The sequence below is a fragment of the Colius striatus genome, chromosome 9 (genome assembly GCF_028858725.1).
Source record: "Colius striatus isolate bColStr4 chromosome 9, bColStr4.1.hap1, whole genome shotgun sequence".
NCBI classification, from domain to species: Eukaryota; Metazoa; Chordata; class Aves; order Coliiformes; family Coliidae; genus Colius; species Colius striatus.
Window position 1 is genome coordinate 14,229,184 of NC_084767.1, and position 16,940 is coordinate 14,246,123.

At 45.0% G+C, this 16,940-nt stretch overlaps 1 protein-coding gene across 1 annotated transcript in view; it reads left to right on the top strand.

The window, feature by feature from the left end:
- Positions 1–16,940, top strand: part of LOC104560344 (zinc-binding protein A33-like) — a 44,860-nt gene that overhangs the window by 1,233 nt on the left and 26,687 nt on the right. Inside the window, exon 2 of the mRNA XM_062002941.1 lies at positions 2,927–3,037. Coding sequence (XP_061858925.1) covers positions 2,941–3,037 — 97 coding nt within the window. The 5' untranslated portion in view covers positions 2,927–2,940. The remainder of the gene's footprint in view (positions 1–2,926; positions 3,038–16,940) is intronic.

A 16,940-nucleotide genomic window follows, 5' to 3' on the forward strand; every position in this document is an offset into this window, starting at 1 on the left:
TAACCCTCTTCTTTGGAGCCTTTAGGAAAACAGGATATTGTACAGCTATTGCTTTCACACGTTTTTCAAATTACACATTCTGCCTCTTTTTTCTTCTATTCATGCCTATTTCTGTGGTTTACGTCACAGCTTCTAACTTTAGAGAAATGTAAACCACATATATCTCATGTCTTCTCAGATCTCAGAGGAGCAGAATAAGGGCTCTTCTTGCCCAGTAAGTCATTAATAAATCCCACAAAGCAATGATATGACAGCCAGTATTATATCTGCAACCAGTTATTTATTCCTCTGAAGTCCTGCAGCCCTCTATGTGCTCTGCTAGTGTTTATGTGCAATAATTGGTGGGAAAGTGTCTGTTCTGTGTCAAACATTTTGCAGCTTCATCCAACCCATCTACTTGTCCAAAGCTTCATGTTTTTATTCAGATCAATATACAACTTCTAGAATTTTCTTGGAATTAATACCTAGTCAGATATCTGGAAAGAAAAAAAAAAAGCCTGATTGGCTTTACAGGACTAACGAACAACTGAAAAAATAATGTAAGTGAGAAAAAAACTTGAAGCAGCCGTGTTTCCCTCATTCATGGAGGAGTTTCAAACTCTCTCCTAAATTGCCCATTTTGACTGTTCCCTGAACAAAAGGCTTTATCTCAGAAAAATGATATTAACAGCATGTAAATTATTTTATCTATGCTATAATAGTATTTTGAGGAGCTGGGGAAGCTGCTATGTAACCATGTCTATTGTAAGGATGAGGAACGGTACAAAGGAATACCTGCTGTGTCAGGAGGGGAAAGGCACTCTTCCCCCAGGACACTTTATCCATCATTACCTCAAGAAATGAAAGGTAACAATGGAGATTACACAGGGATCTCCCTCTTCATTTCCCTGATAAAGTGCAAGGGCTACTTTGAAGGAGTTCAAAAGACAGCCAGGCACACTGAACTCCAGCAGGTGCCGGCATCTACTTTTGAAGAGCTGACTTCAGAGTCTGCATAAATAGATGAGGAATCGTACCAGATTATTAGTTTCATCCATCTCCAGCTCCCTCATCTGCAAAGTCACACAACTAATGGGCCAAAGAGTCTTTTCTGAGTGTGATTTGACATCATCCCTCTGTCAGCCTTCAAGCAGCACCAGTTTCCAAGAGGCTTCCCTGACACCAGCGCCTGGAACAAAAGCTGTGTGAAACTGACAGCGTGGCAGTGAGAGGAAAAATGCTGCCAAGGATTTTGGGGAGGATCACTTTCACAGTGGATATGGGGAGCTTAAAACTCCAATGGGACCTACTCTGAGCTTTGTCCTTGGTGAGGGAAGCGTGCAGGGGATTTAGAAGCAGTCAGGTTATCAGCTATGGTCACCAGGAACAGTGTTCATTAGTCCTTCTAAGTCATTTTAAACCTCCCTGAGAAGCATTGCAGCACTATGCTGTGACCATGGGGCTGTGCTTTCCTTTGAGAGTGAAACCACACTGAACCAATTCCTCTGTGGCTCTGCACACGTCTGCTGCAGCTCCCATTTCACCACACTTGTGGTCATTGTGCTGATAGTAACAGTGGCAGCCCCAGGACTGGAGACAAAGAAAGAGGATCTCTGTGTCTGTAGAAGGGTAAAGGAGCCCCTTTTCCCTCAGAAATGCTGCATTAAAAATGATACTTAAAACAGCAGCAGTGGAAAAACAAAAAAGGGATTTGTTACATTTCTGATGAATTCTGGTATGTTTGGGAGCTGTTTGCAAGAGCAAAAGTCAGGGATCACAGAAATGTTAGCATTTTCAATGTTTCTAATGATACACACAGGCTTCTAGGGGCGTGGAGGTTAGAGAACAACAAAAGTTTGGCTCTTACACGCCACTGCCTTTACTGAACAGGTAACCTACAGCACAAAATTATCAAAACAAGGGACCAAAAGTGATGTAGCAAAAGGCATCTTCTTCTTACACCCAAGCAAAGCAGCTGCTAAACCAATCGAGTTCTTGCACCAACCTCGCATTTAATCTTCCCAGATCATAAAACTTGCAGTTTCTCTGTGAGGCTGCTATGGCCAGAGTAGTACTTGGACTTTCTGTGCTTATAAGATAGAACTCACATCTCCTCTTTGAAAGTGCTTTTGTTTCTCAGTCACCATCCAACCAATCTACTCAACAGCAGCCCCACTAGCACATATTTTACAGCAAGCGAAATACATTCCTTTCAAAAAGGTTACATAAAACGTTTTTGAGACATTTATTCCGTTTTTCCTAAACAATAAAAATAGGGACAATGATTCCTATTACTTGTCTATTCCAGCTATTCCAGTAAAATTAACAAGGCTTAGAGGTGACTTTGATATTTAAAACTAAAATTTGATCTCTACATGATTTCCTACTCAATAAGGTATAAAAGTATGATCTGTTAGGTGATGAAAATAATGAAAGCTAGGAGAAGAGGCACAGTGAAAAAGACTGTAGAGAGTTTACGAAGGAGAAGAGAAACCTACTGATACATTTGTGTATAATAATGAACAGTACAGAGCAGGCAAGCGTTCCCGTTCCTTCTTCATTGCTGATAAAAGGAAGGGGGTAGCTTTGGAAAGTGAAAACTCTAATTTCATCCTAGATTTGGAAAGTGAAATTGAAGCATAGCCATTCAAAGCTCCCAGGAAGAAATGCCTCTGGCTTTGCTGCCAGTTGATCACAGAGCAGCACAGCACATTATCCAAACCCCATGAAAACTTCTCATGGATAACGCATCCATCCAGAATACTTCATCGGGATACACAAACGGGTGATGTATGGCCTCATGTCACTGTAAGAGTCTATTAGAGAGGGTTGAATACAGTGCTAGTGGCTATTAAAGGAAGAGTCTTGACTAGGTTTGACACGTTATAGTGTCCAGAATAGATTTTCTTTAAATAAACGTTTCTGCCCTACTCCTTTCTTTCACCAGGAACGCCAGGAGCAATGTGTCCTTGTCCCTCGTTTAGCTGGAGCTCACCTCAGAGAACCACAAAAACGGTCTTGCCTCTGGAAACAGATGCTGAGTTTCCCCTTGCTGTTGGTAAGTCACGTTCAGTACTTGCTTGCAGAAGGCCCTGGGGCGCTGCGTGGCCTTTCTGTGCCGTGCCCGTGCAAGCACCAGGCCCTGTGGCAGCCGCGGGAGAGCCAGGCCCGGCCGCAGCGGCTCCACGGGCCCCGCCAGCCGGCATGGGGGCTGCTCAGTGCTGACAGCAGCAGTCCCTGCCTCAGAGACACTCCTTGTCTTCCTGGCAGTAAACGAGAGTACAAGATGAGCCAGCATAGGGCTGCACGCTGGGCCTGACAGGCCTTCTCCAGAAGACAGGTGAATTCTGCCCTTCCTGCTGTTGGCAGATGCACAAGTGTTACTATGTCCCAGTGTTTGCGTTGTGCTGCTCTCTCTGATAAGATATATTGCTTTGTTTCATTGCAGTTCTGTTCAGTAGCATGTAATGCTTTTCCGATACCAGGCAAGGTAACTGCCTCTTTCTTCAAGGAACATGTAAATTGTTGTGATCCATGTTGTTTTTTAACTGGTGTTCTCGAAGCAATGTGTTTGTTCAAATCCTTCCACGGCTCACGAAGTACAGAAATGTGTTTCACTGAGCGGTAAATGCATCCGTTAATAAGGAGCCCCTTATGAAGGCATCACCTTGTGAAATTAGAGCCTGTTAAGTATGATAAGCTTGACTTGTTGATGTAGTTCGCAAAGGAAAAGCTTCTCAAAGACTTGTGTTTGGGGTTGCAGCTCTAATATGACAGTTTGCCAGCAACAGTAGTGAAACCTACTCGATGGCAGTAGCAAGGTATGTGATGTGAGGCAGGTAAACACTGCTTCTCAATCCGTATTTTAATGTGAAAAGCTCAAAGCACCAAAAAAGAATACCTGAAGGTGTCCAGTTCTGGCCCCCTCAGTTCAAGAAGGACAGGGAGCTGCTGGAGAAAGTTCAGCACAAGGTCACAAAGATGATGAAGGCAGTGGAGCATCTCCCTTATGATGAAAGGCTGAGGGAGCTGGGGCTCTTCAGCTTGGAGGAGACTGAGGGCTGATCTCGTTAATGTTTACAAATATGTAAAGGGTGGGTGTCAGAGGATGGAGCCAGGCTGTTCTCAGTGATGTGCAATGATAGGACAAGGGGTAATGGGTACAAGCTGGAACATAAGAGGTCCAAAGAAACACAAGGAAAAACATCCCTGTTCAGGTGATGGGGCACTGGAACAGATTAACAAACAGGGAATGACCACACAATAATGAAATTTGTGAAGGCTTTCTCCACCTGTATCCTGCTGCACACGTGCATTCCAGAGAGTTCAGAACAGTCACCTGCGACTTCTGGAATGCCCTAAAATATTCTCAACCAGAGACCAGTGAACTGGATCCAGATACACATCTGTTCCTATCCCTCTGAAGCTGCACCTTTCAACACTGCTGCCTGTAGCCACAGCTGTCATCAAAGCAGCAGGATTCCAGGGTGGCCATGTACCATGACTTCATCCTTTCTCAGAAATACTGAGCCACCAAGGAAAGGGAATCTTCAAGTCAAGGTCTTGGCCCATGTCTTCTGACTGAGACTTATCTAAAGTCTGTGTCTGCAATGCAGACAGAAGGCCCAAGTGTGCATGGCTGGGGATTAGGTAACCGTGTAGCTGCAGCAGCAGACTCCTCGGAAGGAGATGAGTAGGATTCTTCCAGAAGACTGAGCCTATCTGTCACACCAGTGCTGGTCCTCACCTCTGCTAGACTGAAGCTTACTCAGAAAGGCTGACAAAAGTCATGGCCACACTTGTAGTTGCAGCATGGACACACAGCAAAAGGCAGTACAGAGCCAGGAGTGAAAGCAAAAGCCAACAGCTCCTCTCCTGGCAGGCACAGATGGTTGCCTGCAATGAAGGGTAAAGCTTGACTAGGTGGGAGGCAGCAGTGCCTGTTTGGACCTGAGCTAGGATTGCAAAATGAACTCCCTCAGGACCTGGGAGACATGATAAACTTCTCAAAGCTGTGAGGCTGTGTTTTAATCTTGCCTTCTGCAAGATAATTAAATACTTTTTCTTTGCTTTTTTTAATGAGATGGGCACCAGAAAAAGCCCCTCCTTGCACTCATATCTTCCCCTGGAGATAGGGTGAGAGAATGAACAGGAGACATGTGCATCGCTTAGTGCTATTTTGGAAAGAGCTCAGATACCAGCACAGCCACTCTGGAATATGTGGAGACCATGTGAATCCCTCCAGAGTCTCTCGTTCTCTCACTCTGCAAGTATGAAGCAAGTATGAGAACAACAAGGCTCTGGTTTGCTCTCTGATGTTGTGTTTGAGGTATGCCTGGGATGCTGACCGTGTGCACTGCTGCTGGACCTCCAGCAGCCTCACCAGGCAAGAATTCCTCCAGCTTTCCCTGCAGTGGTAGCTGCTGGCTCACACCACACCGTGTGCTTGACAAGTATTGAAGTGCCACACCAGTAAAAAGGCAGTTTCTTTAGTACAAAAAAACAGTTCCAGCTGTCAAATACAAAAGGTGCGATCCCAGGCTCTGTGATGTTAATCTGGTTTCAAACAGCAACTGAGTGGAGAATCAAGTACTCTGACTGGTCCCTGTTTTCACAGTGACATCCAGAAGAATGGCATCTCCTGGAGTTTGGAGGGGGATAACACCATTACTGAGTGCAATACTGCTAATCTCATTTCCACTCTTTCCACTGAAGGAGAGAACATCAAAGCTTTAACGTCTGCACCTCCTACCTGGTATCTGTCTACTGTCTCTCTCCTCTCCCCTCCCCATTCCCTAGTTCATTTTGTGCTGAAAGCCTTGCCTTATCACACTCAGCAGTTGTCTGTTGATTACAAGAATTAAAAGAACTTTGAGCTGTGGCTCAGCTCCCAGGACAGCACATTTCTAAATGTCTCTGGCAAGCAGAACTCCATGCCAGAGTCTCTGTTCATATGATACCTTGGAGTGACTTGGCATATTCCCCACTCTGGAGGGACTCTGACCCTTAGCAGTGCAGTTGGCATGGAGAAACACAGTCAAGGTGCCTCCAGCCTTCAATGTTTCGGTGTCTTACAGAGGTTTTGTGGACTGTAAAGTAGGAATGAAGGAATGAAGTCACATCCCCATGCTTCCTGATAGCAAGTGCTGGCTTCTTTATATGATCCCCTCTGATAATATACTGCAGGAAAGTCTCAGACAAAATGATTTCTTTGTCACACTGTAGGGGCTGCACCTGTTTGTTAATGCCAAAAGGCATCTGTCTCAAATATCTTAGCACAGGAATAGAAGGAATGAGCTCTGTGTGACATTGTGCTAACCATGACGCTCTGTAAGTCCTGGCCATTATAAAAGGGCTACAGACATCCAAGAGACAGGTGATGAATACAGCAGGTTGAGCTAACCTGACACCTACAGTACAATACAGATGAGAGCTTTTAAATCAAAATAGGCTGATGAAAGTGCAAGTCTGGATTGAAAACATCAAATCTGCACCGAGTTCCAACCACTACAACAAAGATATATTCAGTTCCAGTTAGGAATCTCATTTTTAACTTGTTTTTGTAAATCACTAGTCACCTGAATGCATAACTGAAGGATTTTTGCCACAGAATTGGCGTTCTGGTTTTTGAGTTGGCACAGTGAAAGCTGTGCAGGTGAGAAAGGAGAATATTTCTATTTCTCCTAGGACAGTACAGAGTACCAGAAATATCAAAATACGTGGGGGCATGACCAGACTTGATGAGAAGACTGTAACAAAGGGGAAATATATGCTGAGAGGCAGAAAGCAGCTTCTCAGAGTAGGATACATTCATCTGTGGAATGGCCCAAGAAGGAACCAAGGGGTATCCAGGACTTAGAACTAGAGGAGACAAAACAATAATGAGTGTGCTGGAAGGAATAAGGAGATTCTGCCCCAGCTCTTCCATTTGAGAAGACTCCTGTGCAGCTGGTGCCATGCCCATTAGTGCTTGTTACTGAGAAGTCTCAGCGAGAGCTCAGATTTGTGATTTGTCTTTAATAGTAGAGAAGTAGGTTAAAAATGCCAGGGGACACACACAAGAGCCTCTAAGGAAAAAGAGAAGAAGGGTTATGTGCTAACAGGCACATCTTTTGGGGTGTCCTGGGGTGAAAGGTAACTTTTAAGGTATGGTTCCCTAGAAAGCCAATTACCCTCATGCCCCATGTCTCCAGAATTCATGAAGTGCCAACGGGGAAGAAAGCTTTAGACTACTTTATGAATTTCAACAAAATCTGACAAAAGGGTCAAAGTCTTCACAGTGTTGTATTTTAAAAGTTTTGTGTGAGAACACAGCAGGTAGAGAGTGCCACTTGTGTGAGCTGAGACATTATTAGACACCAGAGGGAGAGGCAACAGGCACAAGGCCATCAGGAAACCTGCCCTTCCTCGTCCTGTGCCTCACCAAAGTACTTGCAGATGTATTTGTTGTGAAATGCAACTCCCACTTCCACAAGGAACAGTTCAAATGCTTCCCAGGGTGGACTCCAACCTCTAATTTGAGACCCTTGACTAAAAGGGTCACAAGGGAGGGGGAGGGAGATGTGTTTTGTTAAAAAAATAAAGAGAGAGCAATAAATGTCTCCAGCAATAACTGATGCAACACCGACCACAGATTAGTGAAGACACGACCCAATCATAAAAGCCAGGGCAGCAGGCTGCTTTCTAGCTTCACAGTCTGTCTGTGATAGATGTTCTGCCTCAGGAGGTCACCTCCACTCTGCTCCTAAATTTTTTTCTTTGGCTTGCTGATTCCTGGAGCGTGCACACAATGCACACTTGCTTTGTAGCCAGGGTGCCCCATGCTTCTCTTCAGGCTGTTTGCTGATGCTGCAGCTCAGAGCTTGTCATCTTCCAGAGTGGTTTCAGCAGAGGAAGCTCCTTCTTCCAGTTGCCTCCTTTCAATTGCACATCTTAGGGATCATCAGGGAAGGAAACATAATAAGAATTGGCTAAAAACTGCTTTAAAAAACAGTTTCCTTGAAACAGAAAACAACTGTGTTGGTATTTCTTTAGAGGCTTCTTAGCCAAACAATTCAGAAGTGTTTATGAGCAGTAGAGCAAAGTCTGTGATTGTCCTTCAATCCACACTGAAAACAGTAGATGATGCTGAAAAATTCCAGGCACTGATGCCATTGAAAACCCTCCCACACCTCGATTCACAAATCATTACTTTTTTTGAGGGTCTGGAATAAATATTTACCCTTGATAATTCAAAAGTTGCTCTCCTCTGAGCATTTAACAGCACATTCCAAGTAAGGTCTGCCTCCTTAATACATGACTGATGGAAACATAATTATTCCAAGATGTGTTCAATTATAGTGCTTCTTTATGCAGTAGCACTGCTCAGCTGACACATACAACATGTTTTACAAGCCTCTGGGTGCTGCACTTGTCCTGTTCCACAGAAGAGGAAAGGAAGCCTCATCAGTTTAAGATCAGCTCATCTGGGATTTGACAAAGGTAGAAGAGAGAACTAGCTGAAAAAAATTTAGCTTTCCATCCACAAAAGGAGGAAATACATTATAGGTGCTGTTCTTCAAGGAAAAGTGGAAGAACTAGCAACTAAAGGTCCCCCCAACAGAGGATACCGGGGCAATGGCAAGGCAGTGCCGTCCCTGTGTTGCTGGCCTGCTGGCTGAGCTGTTTGCTCAGGCACCTCAGTGGGCCTGGGGACTGCAAACTTTTCCACCAGTGCCACTGGATCCAAGAGTGGGGATCCAGCCAGAGCCTGAAGATTCCCTGGGCTTGTTTATAAATGAAAGGGGGTAAGGAAGTGACTGTTTCTCACAGCAGGGATGGGCAGTGCAGAAAGCTGCCAGACAGCACCAGAAGTAGTGCTGAGATTGGCTCAGAGGGACACACATTTGCTAGACACCTTTCCTTGGGAAAAGCAAGCTTGGACATGATGATTGTGGCCTCCTGTCATTTGCGTCACGATGTCCTAGGGAACAGGGCCATATTATGGTCCTGCTACGGACATACCCAGGGATTGCACACACGAGGCAACATCCACAAGGGGCAAAGCTCCACGGGACTGATGCAATTTGTAGGGACACTTTTGCCTTAGGGTTGTTTTCACCTGTGAGGGTTTGAGTAATGCTGCAAAGTGCTGCTGCTGCTGCTACCTGTGTAGAAACAACCAGGGATGAGTCAGAACATGGAAATAGCTCTGCTGACAGCAAAACAAAGGCCCTGGTCTCCTGCCTTAGCATGAAAAGAGCAGTTCCAGGGTACAGAGTGAGTCCTCAGAGAACCAAACGTTTCTGCAGAACCTTTTTGCTTCCTTTGGTCCTTTTGTTTAAAACCACTGCTGGGCACAGAAAAGTCCAGAGAAGATCAGCAAGAACAAACAGAGATATAGCCCAGAAAAAAAATGGTTTGGTTTAGTCTGGGGGGGGTGGAAGGGATGCATCATATTACCCTTTGAATATGTTACAGTGCAGTATAGAAGGTAATAAACTATTATCTGTGTCTGCCAGGAGACAAGAAGTAATAGACTGCAGTAAGGGAGATTGATTGGTTGGACATTAGGAAGGGCTCAGAATAGACTGTGCAGGGAGTGGATGAAATCTCCATCATGGGAGCCTTGGAAGAGGTGAGATACTGTGATCAGGGATGGTTTAGCCAAAAGAGTTACAGCTCCTATTTGTTTCCTTTTCTTCTAGTATTCTTCTAGCATGTGTGTGATTAAAATACCCCAGGACATCTCCCTGCTGTCTGGGAAATCTATAAGAAGTACTTTAATAGCTTCAGTTCAGAGACAGAAGTTCTTGCCAGGCTGTTCTAGCTGCTTGCAATGCAATGAGATTAGCTCATGTCCTTTTAATGATGTAATTAAGAAAGACCAGGTTTCCAAACAAACTATTAGACACTAACAACTCACCTCTCACTGATTTTTCTTGAAGCCAATTGGAATTGCACACAGTGAAGGACTGCAGGGCTGGGCAAACCTTACAAAGACCAATGAACTCCATGCTTTAGTAAGATATCTTTGCCACCATAGCAATCTCCTGTTCTTGCACTCCTTGAAGCAACAGACAATTTCAATCAGTTCTTGCCATGCTAGTTTTGCTATCTTAGCTCTACTTAATTGGGTACTGCAGAGTTGTCTGAGAGAGTTGAGATCTGCACTTGGAAAACACAAGACTCTTTTGTCTAACCTAGGAAACAGAAATGGGATTTCACATAGCAAAGTTGTCAGTAACAAAATTGGTCCAAAAATGCTGAACCACTGCATAAATGCATTAGCTGAGGTCCACTTACACAGCCATCTGCTGAGTTCAACTTTGGAGATTAGCTCCCAGCAACTGAAGCCCTCAATTATTGTTTTAATAATCATGTCTGAATTCCTGTCTGAAGTCAACTGCCACTGCAGAAAACAAGTCCAGTTTCACTCTGGCCTCACTGCCTGGGTTTGCTGTCCCTATGTGGACATACACCAAGCTCTCAGGCTTGATTGCCCCCTCCCTAGTTTTCACATGCAGATCTCTTGCTGATTCTTCTTTTGAAGGTTTTTGTTTCTAGTGCTCAAATCTTGGCTGACAGGAGTGCAACCATGCTGTGTGCTGATTGCAGCTGGCAGGTGGATCAGAGCACTTTCAGATGGCTGTGAAATGCCTCTGTGAGACAGAAATGGCAGAACAACTGATTATTTCACCATGAAGAGCCCAGAAACTGATGCAGAGAGTTGAGGAGACAAGCTGAGACCTATGGAGACATGAAGCACTTTTTGCTTCCTCGAGCCCCAAGAGATCTTCTCAGCTCAAAGTTGTGGTGATCTGCAGCCAGTTGCCTTCCTCCTCACCTTGACTGGTTGATTTCTCTGAGGTGCAGGATGTTCTCAAATTCTTCCAAAACACGTGGGAGCGACAGTTGCCAAGTAACAAAACCTCATCACTCTTTTCCTGAAATGCACAATTCCTCCTCTTTCTCTTTTGGGGAATGGACAGGTGAAGCTGTGATTTAGGACACTAGTCAAGGATCAGGATCATTTGGGCTCCAGTCTTGCCCTTGAGTAAATCTATGGGATACAGAGTTCAAGGTGTTGGAGGAGACTGAGGGGTGACCTCATTAATGTTTACAAATACGTAAAGGGTGGGTGTCAGGAGGATGAAGTCAGGCTGTATTCAGTGATGTCCAGTGACAGGACAAGGGGCAATGGGTACAAGCTGGAACATAAGAGGTTCCAAAGAAACAGAAGAAATAATTTCTTCCCTGTTCAGGGGAGGGAGCACTGGAACAGGCTGCCCAGATGGGTTGTTGAGTCTCCTTCTCTGGGGACATTCAAAACCCACCTGGACAAGTTCTTGTGTGACCTACTCTAGGGGGTTGGACTGGATGATCTTTCAAGGTCTCCTCCAACCCTTAAGATTCTGTGATTCTGTGATGTGCCTCCCCTGTTAGATCCCATCTTCAAAAACAAAACTGGGAATGCATTTGGGGATTCACCAGACCAACTCAGTGACCAGTGTAGTGGGATATCATTAAGAACAGAGCAATGCTGCAGTCAGAGAGAGGTTGGATCACATGGTTGATCTCAAGCAAGGTTGGAACAAAGATGATGGATCTCACTCCTTCACAGGAATTATGAGCAAAATTCAGCCCTTAGTGATGTTTGTGGAACGAGAGGAGGGCCACAGAAGAGCAAATAAGATGAAGAAGCTGCCTTAGGAGATGATGTGACTTAAGCTAGGAAAGATGGAGAAGGAGGACAGCATCGAGAGTTACAAAATGAAGAAGGCACTGGGTAAGCACTGGTTCAGCCACTGGTCAGGAAGTCCCACTGTACTGGAACCAGAAGGCATTTGCTGAAACTGGTAGCAGATTGGTTTTAACACCTAAAGGAAAGTACATTTTTACACTGTGGGGAGTAAACTTGTGGAACTGGCTGTCACAGGAGGCTGTGGAAGCAGACAGAATTGTCAGAATCAGGGAGGGACTGGACAAAATCACAAACAAGAAGCCTAGAAATGGTTACTAAACGATCTAGACAGGGATTTCCCCTCTAACATCTCTAATACAACTGTGTGGCAGCTGCTAGGTGTATGAGGGGAATGGACCACTAAAGTGGCCAAGTTAGCGTGCTTTCCCTAAACAGCATCTTTTACTGTCTTAGTCTAAGACATGATGGATCCAGGTTATTTCTTACTTGTCTCTAGTTTGATAGAGGCCTTGTTGTTCCTGTGCCATGGCAGAGTTCAGTCCTCTCTTGATGTTACTCATCCTGGTCCCAGGAGGGCTGACAATCTACCCCACATTCCATAAAGAACCACATTAACCTCCAGATTTCATCTGGGGACTCATCTTCTCCTGAATATCTTGAAATCTTTCTGGGGGACCTGTTTATCTTCTTTCCACGCAGCAACAAGGAGAAGCACCTTGTAGCAGAGCTTCCTGCTCATCCTGAACGCAAACAGCACTTGAAAGTTTGTGACACATTAGCAGAGTGACACGGTGACAACTCCATGCTTGTGCACTTCAATAAGCTAGTTATAAACAGAAAGGTTTCTCCTCTAATGGTCACAGTCTTTGCTACCACACTGGAGAGGACTGAGCTAATGAAGATCTCCTCCTGTGAGCTCCATGAGGCATCCGTGCTATTCCTTCTGTACTCATTACACTGAGCAGAACATACACCAGAAAAAGCATTCTTTGCTGGCTATAAATCATGAGTGACACTAAGGTATTGCTATTAGCAGCAGAAAAATGCTTTCCTCCCACAACCTCATCCAGCCCCATTTACATGCAGTGCTTTGGTAAATGGTGCTGGGTTGCCTGGATAGAAAATTAAACAGAGGTTGTGTTGTCCGAAGATAAATTGGCACCTTCCTTGGGGGGTGTGTGTGTGACTTTGTCTTTTTCTGATTTGTCTTTTAACTTACAAAACACTGAGACTAGAGATAACGATGAGCTTTAACAAGCCAGTCTTCTTCCCCTCCTGAACAAATCCCTTCTCTGAAATGAGCTCAAAGAGAAGATAAGTGTTCTGGCAGCAATATGCAATATTATTTTTGGCACTTGAAGAATCTCAAGCTAGATAAGGAAAAACTGAAAGGAAAACAAAGCTCTGGTTTGGTTTGGGTTTTTTTTCAAATGCAAGGGACCAGATTCTGCTCACCCACATGAACCCAGAATCCTTTCATTTTGCTGGACTGTTGCCCTAATTCCCGGTTTTCAGCAGATCCTGAGGCCCTATTAGAAACCCAGCACATTCAGAGACCCTGGTGAAACCCCACAATAACACAGCCGAAAGACAAAGGCCTGCAAGGCAAGCACCAACTCCACAGCTCCTGCCCAAGCAAAGGCTCATTTGGTTTCAGACCCTGTTAGCTGTGACAGGGATAAGATTAACACCTGATATCAAGGGAACCGCTGAGCTGTCTGTGACCTCCTTCAGCAGAACGAGCACTCCAGCCCTCCCGCATTAGCGTGTGTTAGAGGAGCTGTTTCTTTCACCCTCTAGCACGTATTTCCCTGCAGAGCCTTTGTGAAGAGCTCAGAGCAGCGATCTGCTTGTGGGCAGACTGAATAAAACATGTTCTGTTTGACAGGGTTCTCTGGGGCTGCCGTGGGTAATGGGAGAGGGCAGACGTTACCACGGGGCACGGAGCCCGAGGGATGCATCTGCTCTGTGTAGCAGCAGGGTGGAGCACTCAGAGCCTGTCACCTCTTTGATTCTAACAGAGCCTTGACCAAAGGACCCGGCTCACCCTGCATTGATCTAAATGCCAGCTGTAAATATTGCTTTAAGACAGGGAAAGTTAAAAGCCCAAACCTTTGCTCTCTTTGCACACATTAGCTTGTTACAAACACGCTTTGGAAATCAAATGGGAAGAGATTTTCAGAGCAAATTGGTTCAGAGGCAAATTTTCTAGTGCATGGAGAGCCTCCTGTGTCCAAAGCACAGCTTTTGCTCTGCAGATTTCAGCATGCTCTGTCAAGCCTGGAAGTTTGCTAAGAGCCTCTGGGATTCTTGAGAGCCCTTAGAGCAGCCTGTAGTGCAGAAAAACAGTTATCAATGCTGCTGGGTGAAAGTGAGGATGTGGCCACATCTCAGCTGTTCCTCCTCTATTTGCTTGGCATGTGAGTAATGGTTGCATGGGGTAGTTAGAGGCATCTCCACCTGTGGTGTCTATTCAAAGTGAATCAACTGATAGGGGTCACTTGGTAATTAAGAACTGTTTGGTGGTACCTTTTATAATGCAGGAGGTGTATGATGTGACCAGAAAATGTGTCTTAGGATGTGAAATAAGATGTTTCTCGGGGAATTTGGTGAAGCAGCATTTTGAGAGTGATGTCAGCAAGAACTGGGAAGAGCCCCAGCGGAAATGTTTGGTCACCAGGAATAGTACTGCCTTCCAGGCACGCTTTGATGTTCATTTTCAACTTTGTCCCTGTGTTTCTAGCTCTGCAGTGAAGTACCTTATCCCTCTCAGCTGTTGTACCATTGAAGTGAGTCATTCCATCCCCTGGCAGTGACACCAAGGCCAGCTCTGCAGAGAGGAGCCTGGCTTGGCTGCCATTCCCTGATGCATCTTTGGCAAGGAGCAGGCAGTGGGAAGATGCCTTTGGCTCAGAGAATATCCTTAAATACCAGAGGATCTGCCCTTGATACCAACAGAGCAGCATCATACCCTGTCCTGAGCTCTAAATAGTTCAAAAACTCACAATGCTTTTGGTCTTTGGTTTTGTGGAGCTGATCATGGCAGTAAGGCCATCTTTATCATATTTGGGGAACCTTCATCCCCAGCAGATTTCTGTTTTGTGGAGACAAACTCATTCCTGTCTTCTGTGCAGTCATGTCAGTTTATAACATGCTGTTCATTTGCCCAAATACACCTTTGGTAAGAAGCTTTGCTTCTTTTCCCTCCACCTTCCCACGTCCTCTTTGGCAGTGGACAGTAGGGCCACGTTCCCTCGACAGAGACACTGTGGTTTTCCATGGGGACATGTGTACACAACTCAGAGCTTATTTCTCTGCCCTCAGCAGGTGTGGAATGTTGTAACTTTTTCCAATGGCAAGGAAAAAGCAGCAAGCTCACAGGCAGAAATCTATCAGTAAAGCTGCACAAGTGTATTAAGTAAAGCAAACAGAACTTTACTGTTACACTTCAAGTAAACAGTTTCTCCTCCTCAGTTTGCTCCAGCAGAAAATGGCCCTATAAATGCCACTGCCAGTATTTATTTGTGAAGAACTGGGATCTGTTTATTTATCTATCCATGCTTAGTTTAAAAGCCTGGGCTCAAAAATTAAACAGTCATTCATAATGTCATTATCTGCTTTGCTCTGCAGTCAGATACCATGTGTGGTGTCACAGGACAAAACCTTTGGCAAGGCCCCTACAACAGCAATTTAGCCCTTCATCCATCTCAGCTGGCAGCATGATTGGCTTCCAAACTTGCATTGCTGAACGTGTTATTTTACTCTGACATATATTATCGAGTGTTAAATCACTTTCTGAAGTGTTTATTGGTAATAGTTGAATTCTTTCCACTCATTTAAGCTGCTTTTTGAAGCATAAATATTTCCTTGTATCTTGGAGTTTGATGGAAGCATGGTGGGGAGTTCCTCAGGAGGATGGATTGTAGAAATGACCAGCTCATTAGGTAGGGACACAATTTATCAGTGCTGTGGAGGAGAATATTCTCTTCCTTCCATCAGGATGAAACAGCAAACTCCCACCGCTGTGCCACAGCACTCATGTGGGGAAGGTTTACGTGTGTCTTGGTTCTCCCACCATGTCTCAGCCTGTCAGGAAGCAGATGACCCTTTTACTGGAATATCAATGACTTCCTGACAGGATCTTCATAGATCCTGAAGCTCCTTGAAAAGAAAAACAGGCTGTGATCTGCAGGATCAGGTGCTGAGGAGGTTATTAGGCATCAGTATGCCTCGTGGAGTGTGGTCTGCAACGCCTGCCTGGCAGCCATGTCTCTGGGAAGGAACCAGAGACTGCTTTCTTGTACCTATTTAGGTAAATGAAGCAGAGGATCAGAGAGCAGAAATAAACAGAGAGATTAAAATCTAGCGTGGCAGTTGGAAGCTAAGCTGGAGAACTGAGGCCAGAGGCAGGTCAAGCTGGAGAGGAAAGCAAGGTTTTCAAATAAACCCTTTGGTAATTCATCTCTTGAAAGCTCCAGAAGTGACAACCCAGCAGCCTGATCCAGGCTGGTGTACTCAGTAGTGCAAGTTCTCTTACCTCTTGTCCTTGCTACAGTGAAGACCTAAAAATGAAAGTTTTTCTTGTCTTTTTATCTTTATTGAAGAGGTCTGTTGAGTCTCTTTCCTGCATCTGGGAGTTACTTTTCAATCTGATGAACACTGACTTTTAGAGATGACACCAATGACAAGCTGCTGAGATCACAGTAGCAATCAAGGCTCCTTTGATGGCAGAGCTAAAAATATGCTCTCCAGCTGACACAGCCTTAGGGAGGAGAACATATAGTTTGGTTTGAAAGAATACATCTTCCTTTGTCTCCATGTCTTCTCCTGCCAGAGGATGCCACATCTGTGACAACCATACAAGCAGGTTACAGCTGTCTTCCAAACTGAAGCACCCATGCTACTTCCAACCTCAGTGAGAGAAAAGCTTTAAAAGCCTCTGAGTGCCTTGGAGAATGGTTGTCATTGGCACTTTCTCTTCTCTGGTCATGCTAGCACCCAACAAGTTATCACATGGAAGAAGCCACATCAGAGGGTTTGGAGGAGATCACCTTTGCCAATCCCTAGGTTCAGTTTCAGTCTTCTTGACCAGCTGCCTCAGCTCTGTCCTCTCCTGCTTCTCTGCTTGCTGTCCTCCTTGCTAAACTCAGGGTGCAGGCTCACAAGCTCCCTGGCTAACAAGGTGTCCCCAAAGCCTTGTTTTGGCACTTGTAAACTGTGGTGGGTTGTGTCACTGCCACCTCCTGGGCTTTCTGAGAGCTCATCCCAAGGGTTATAA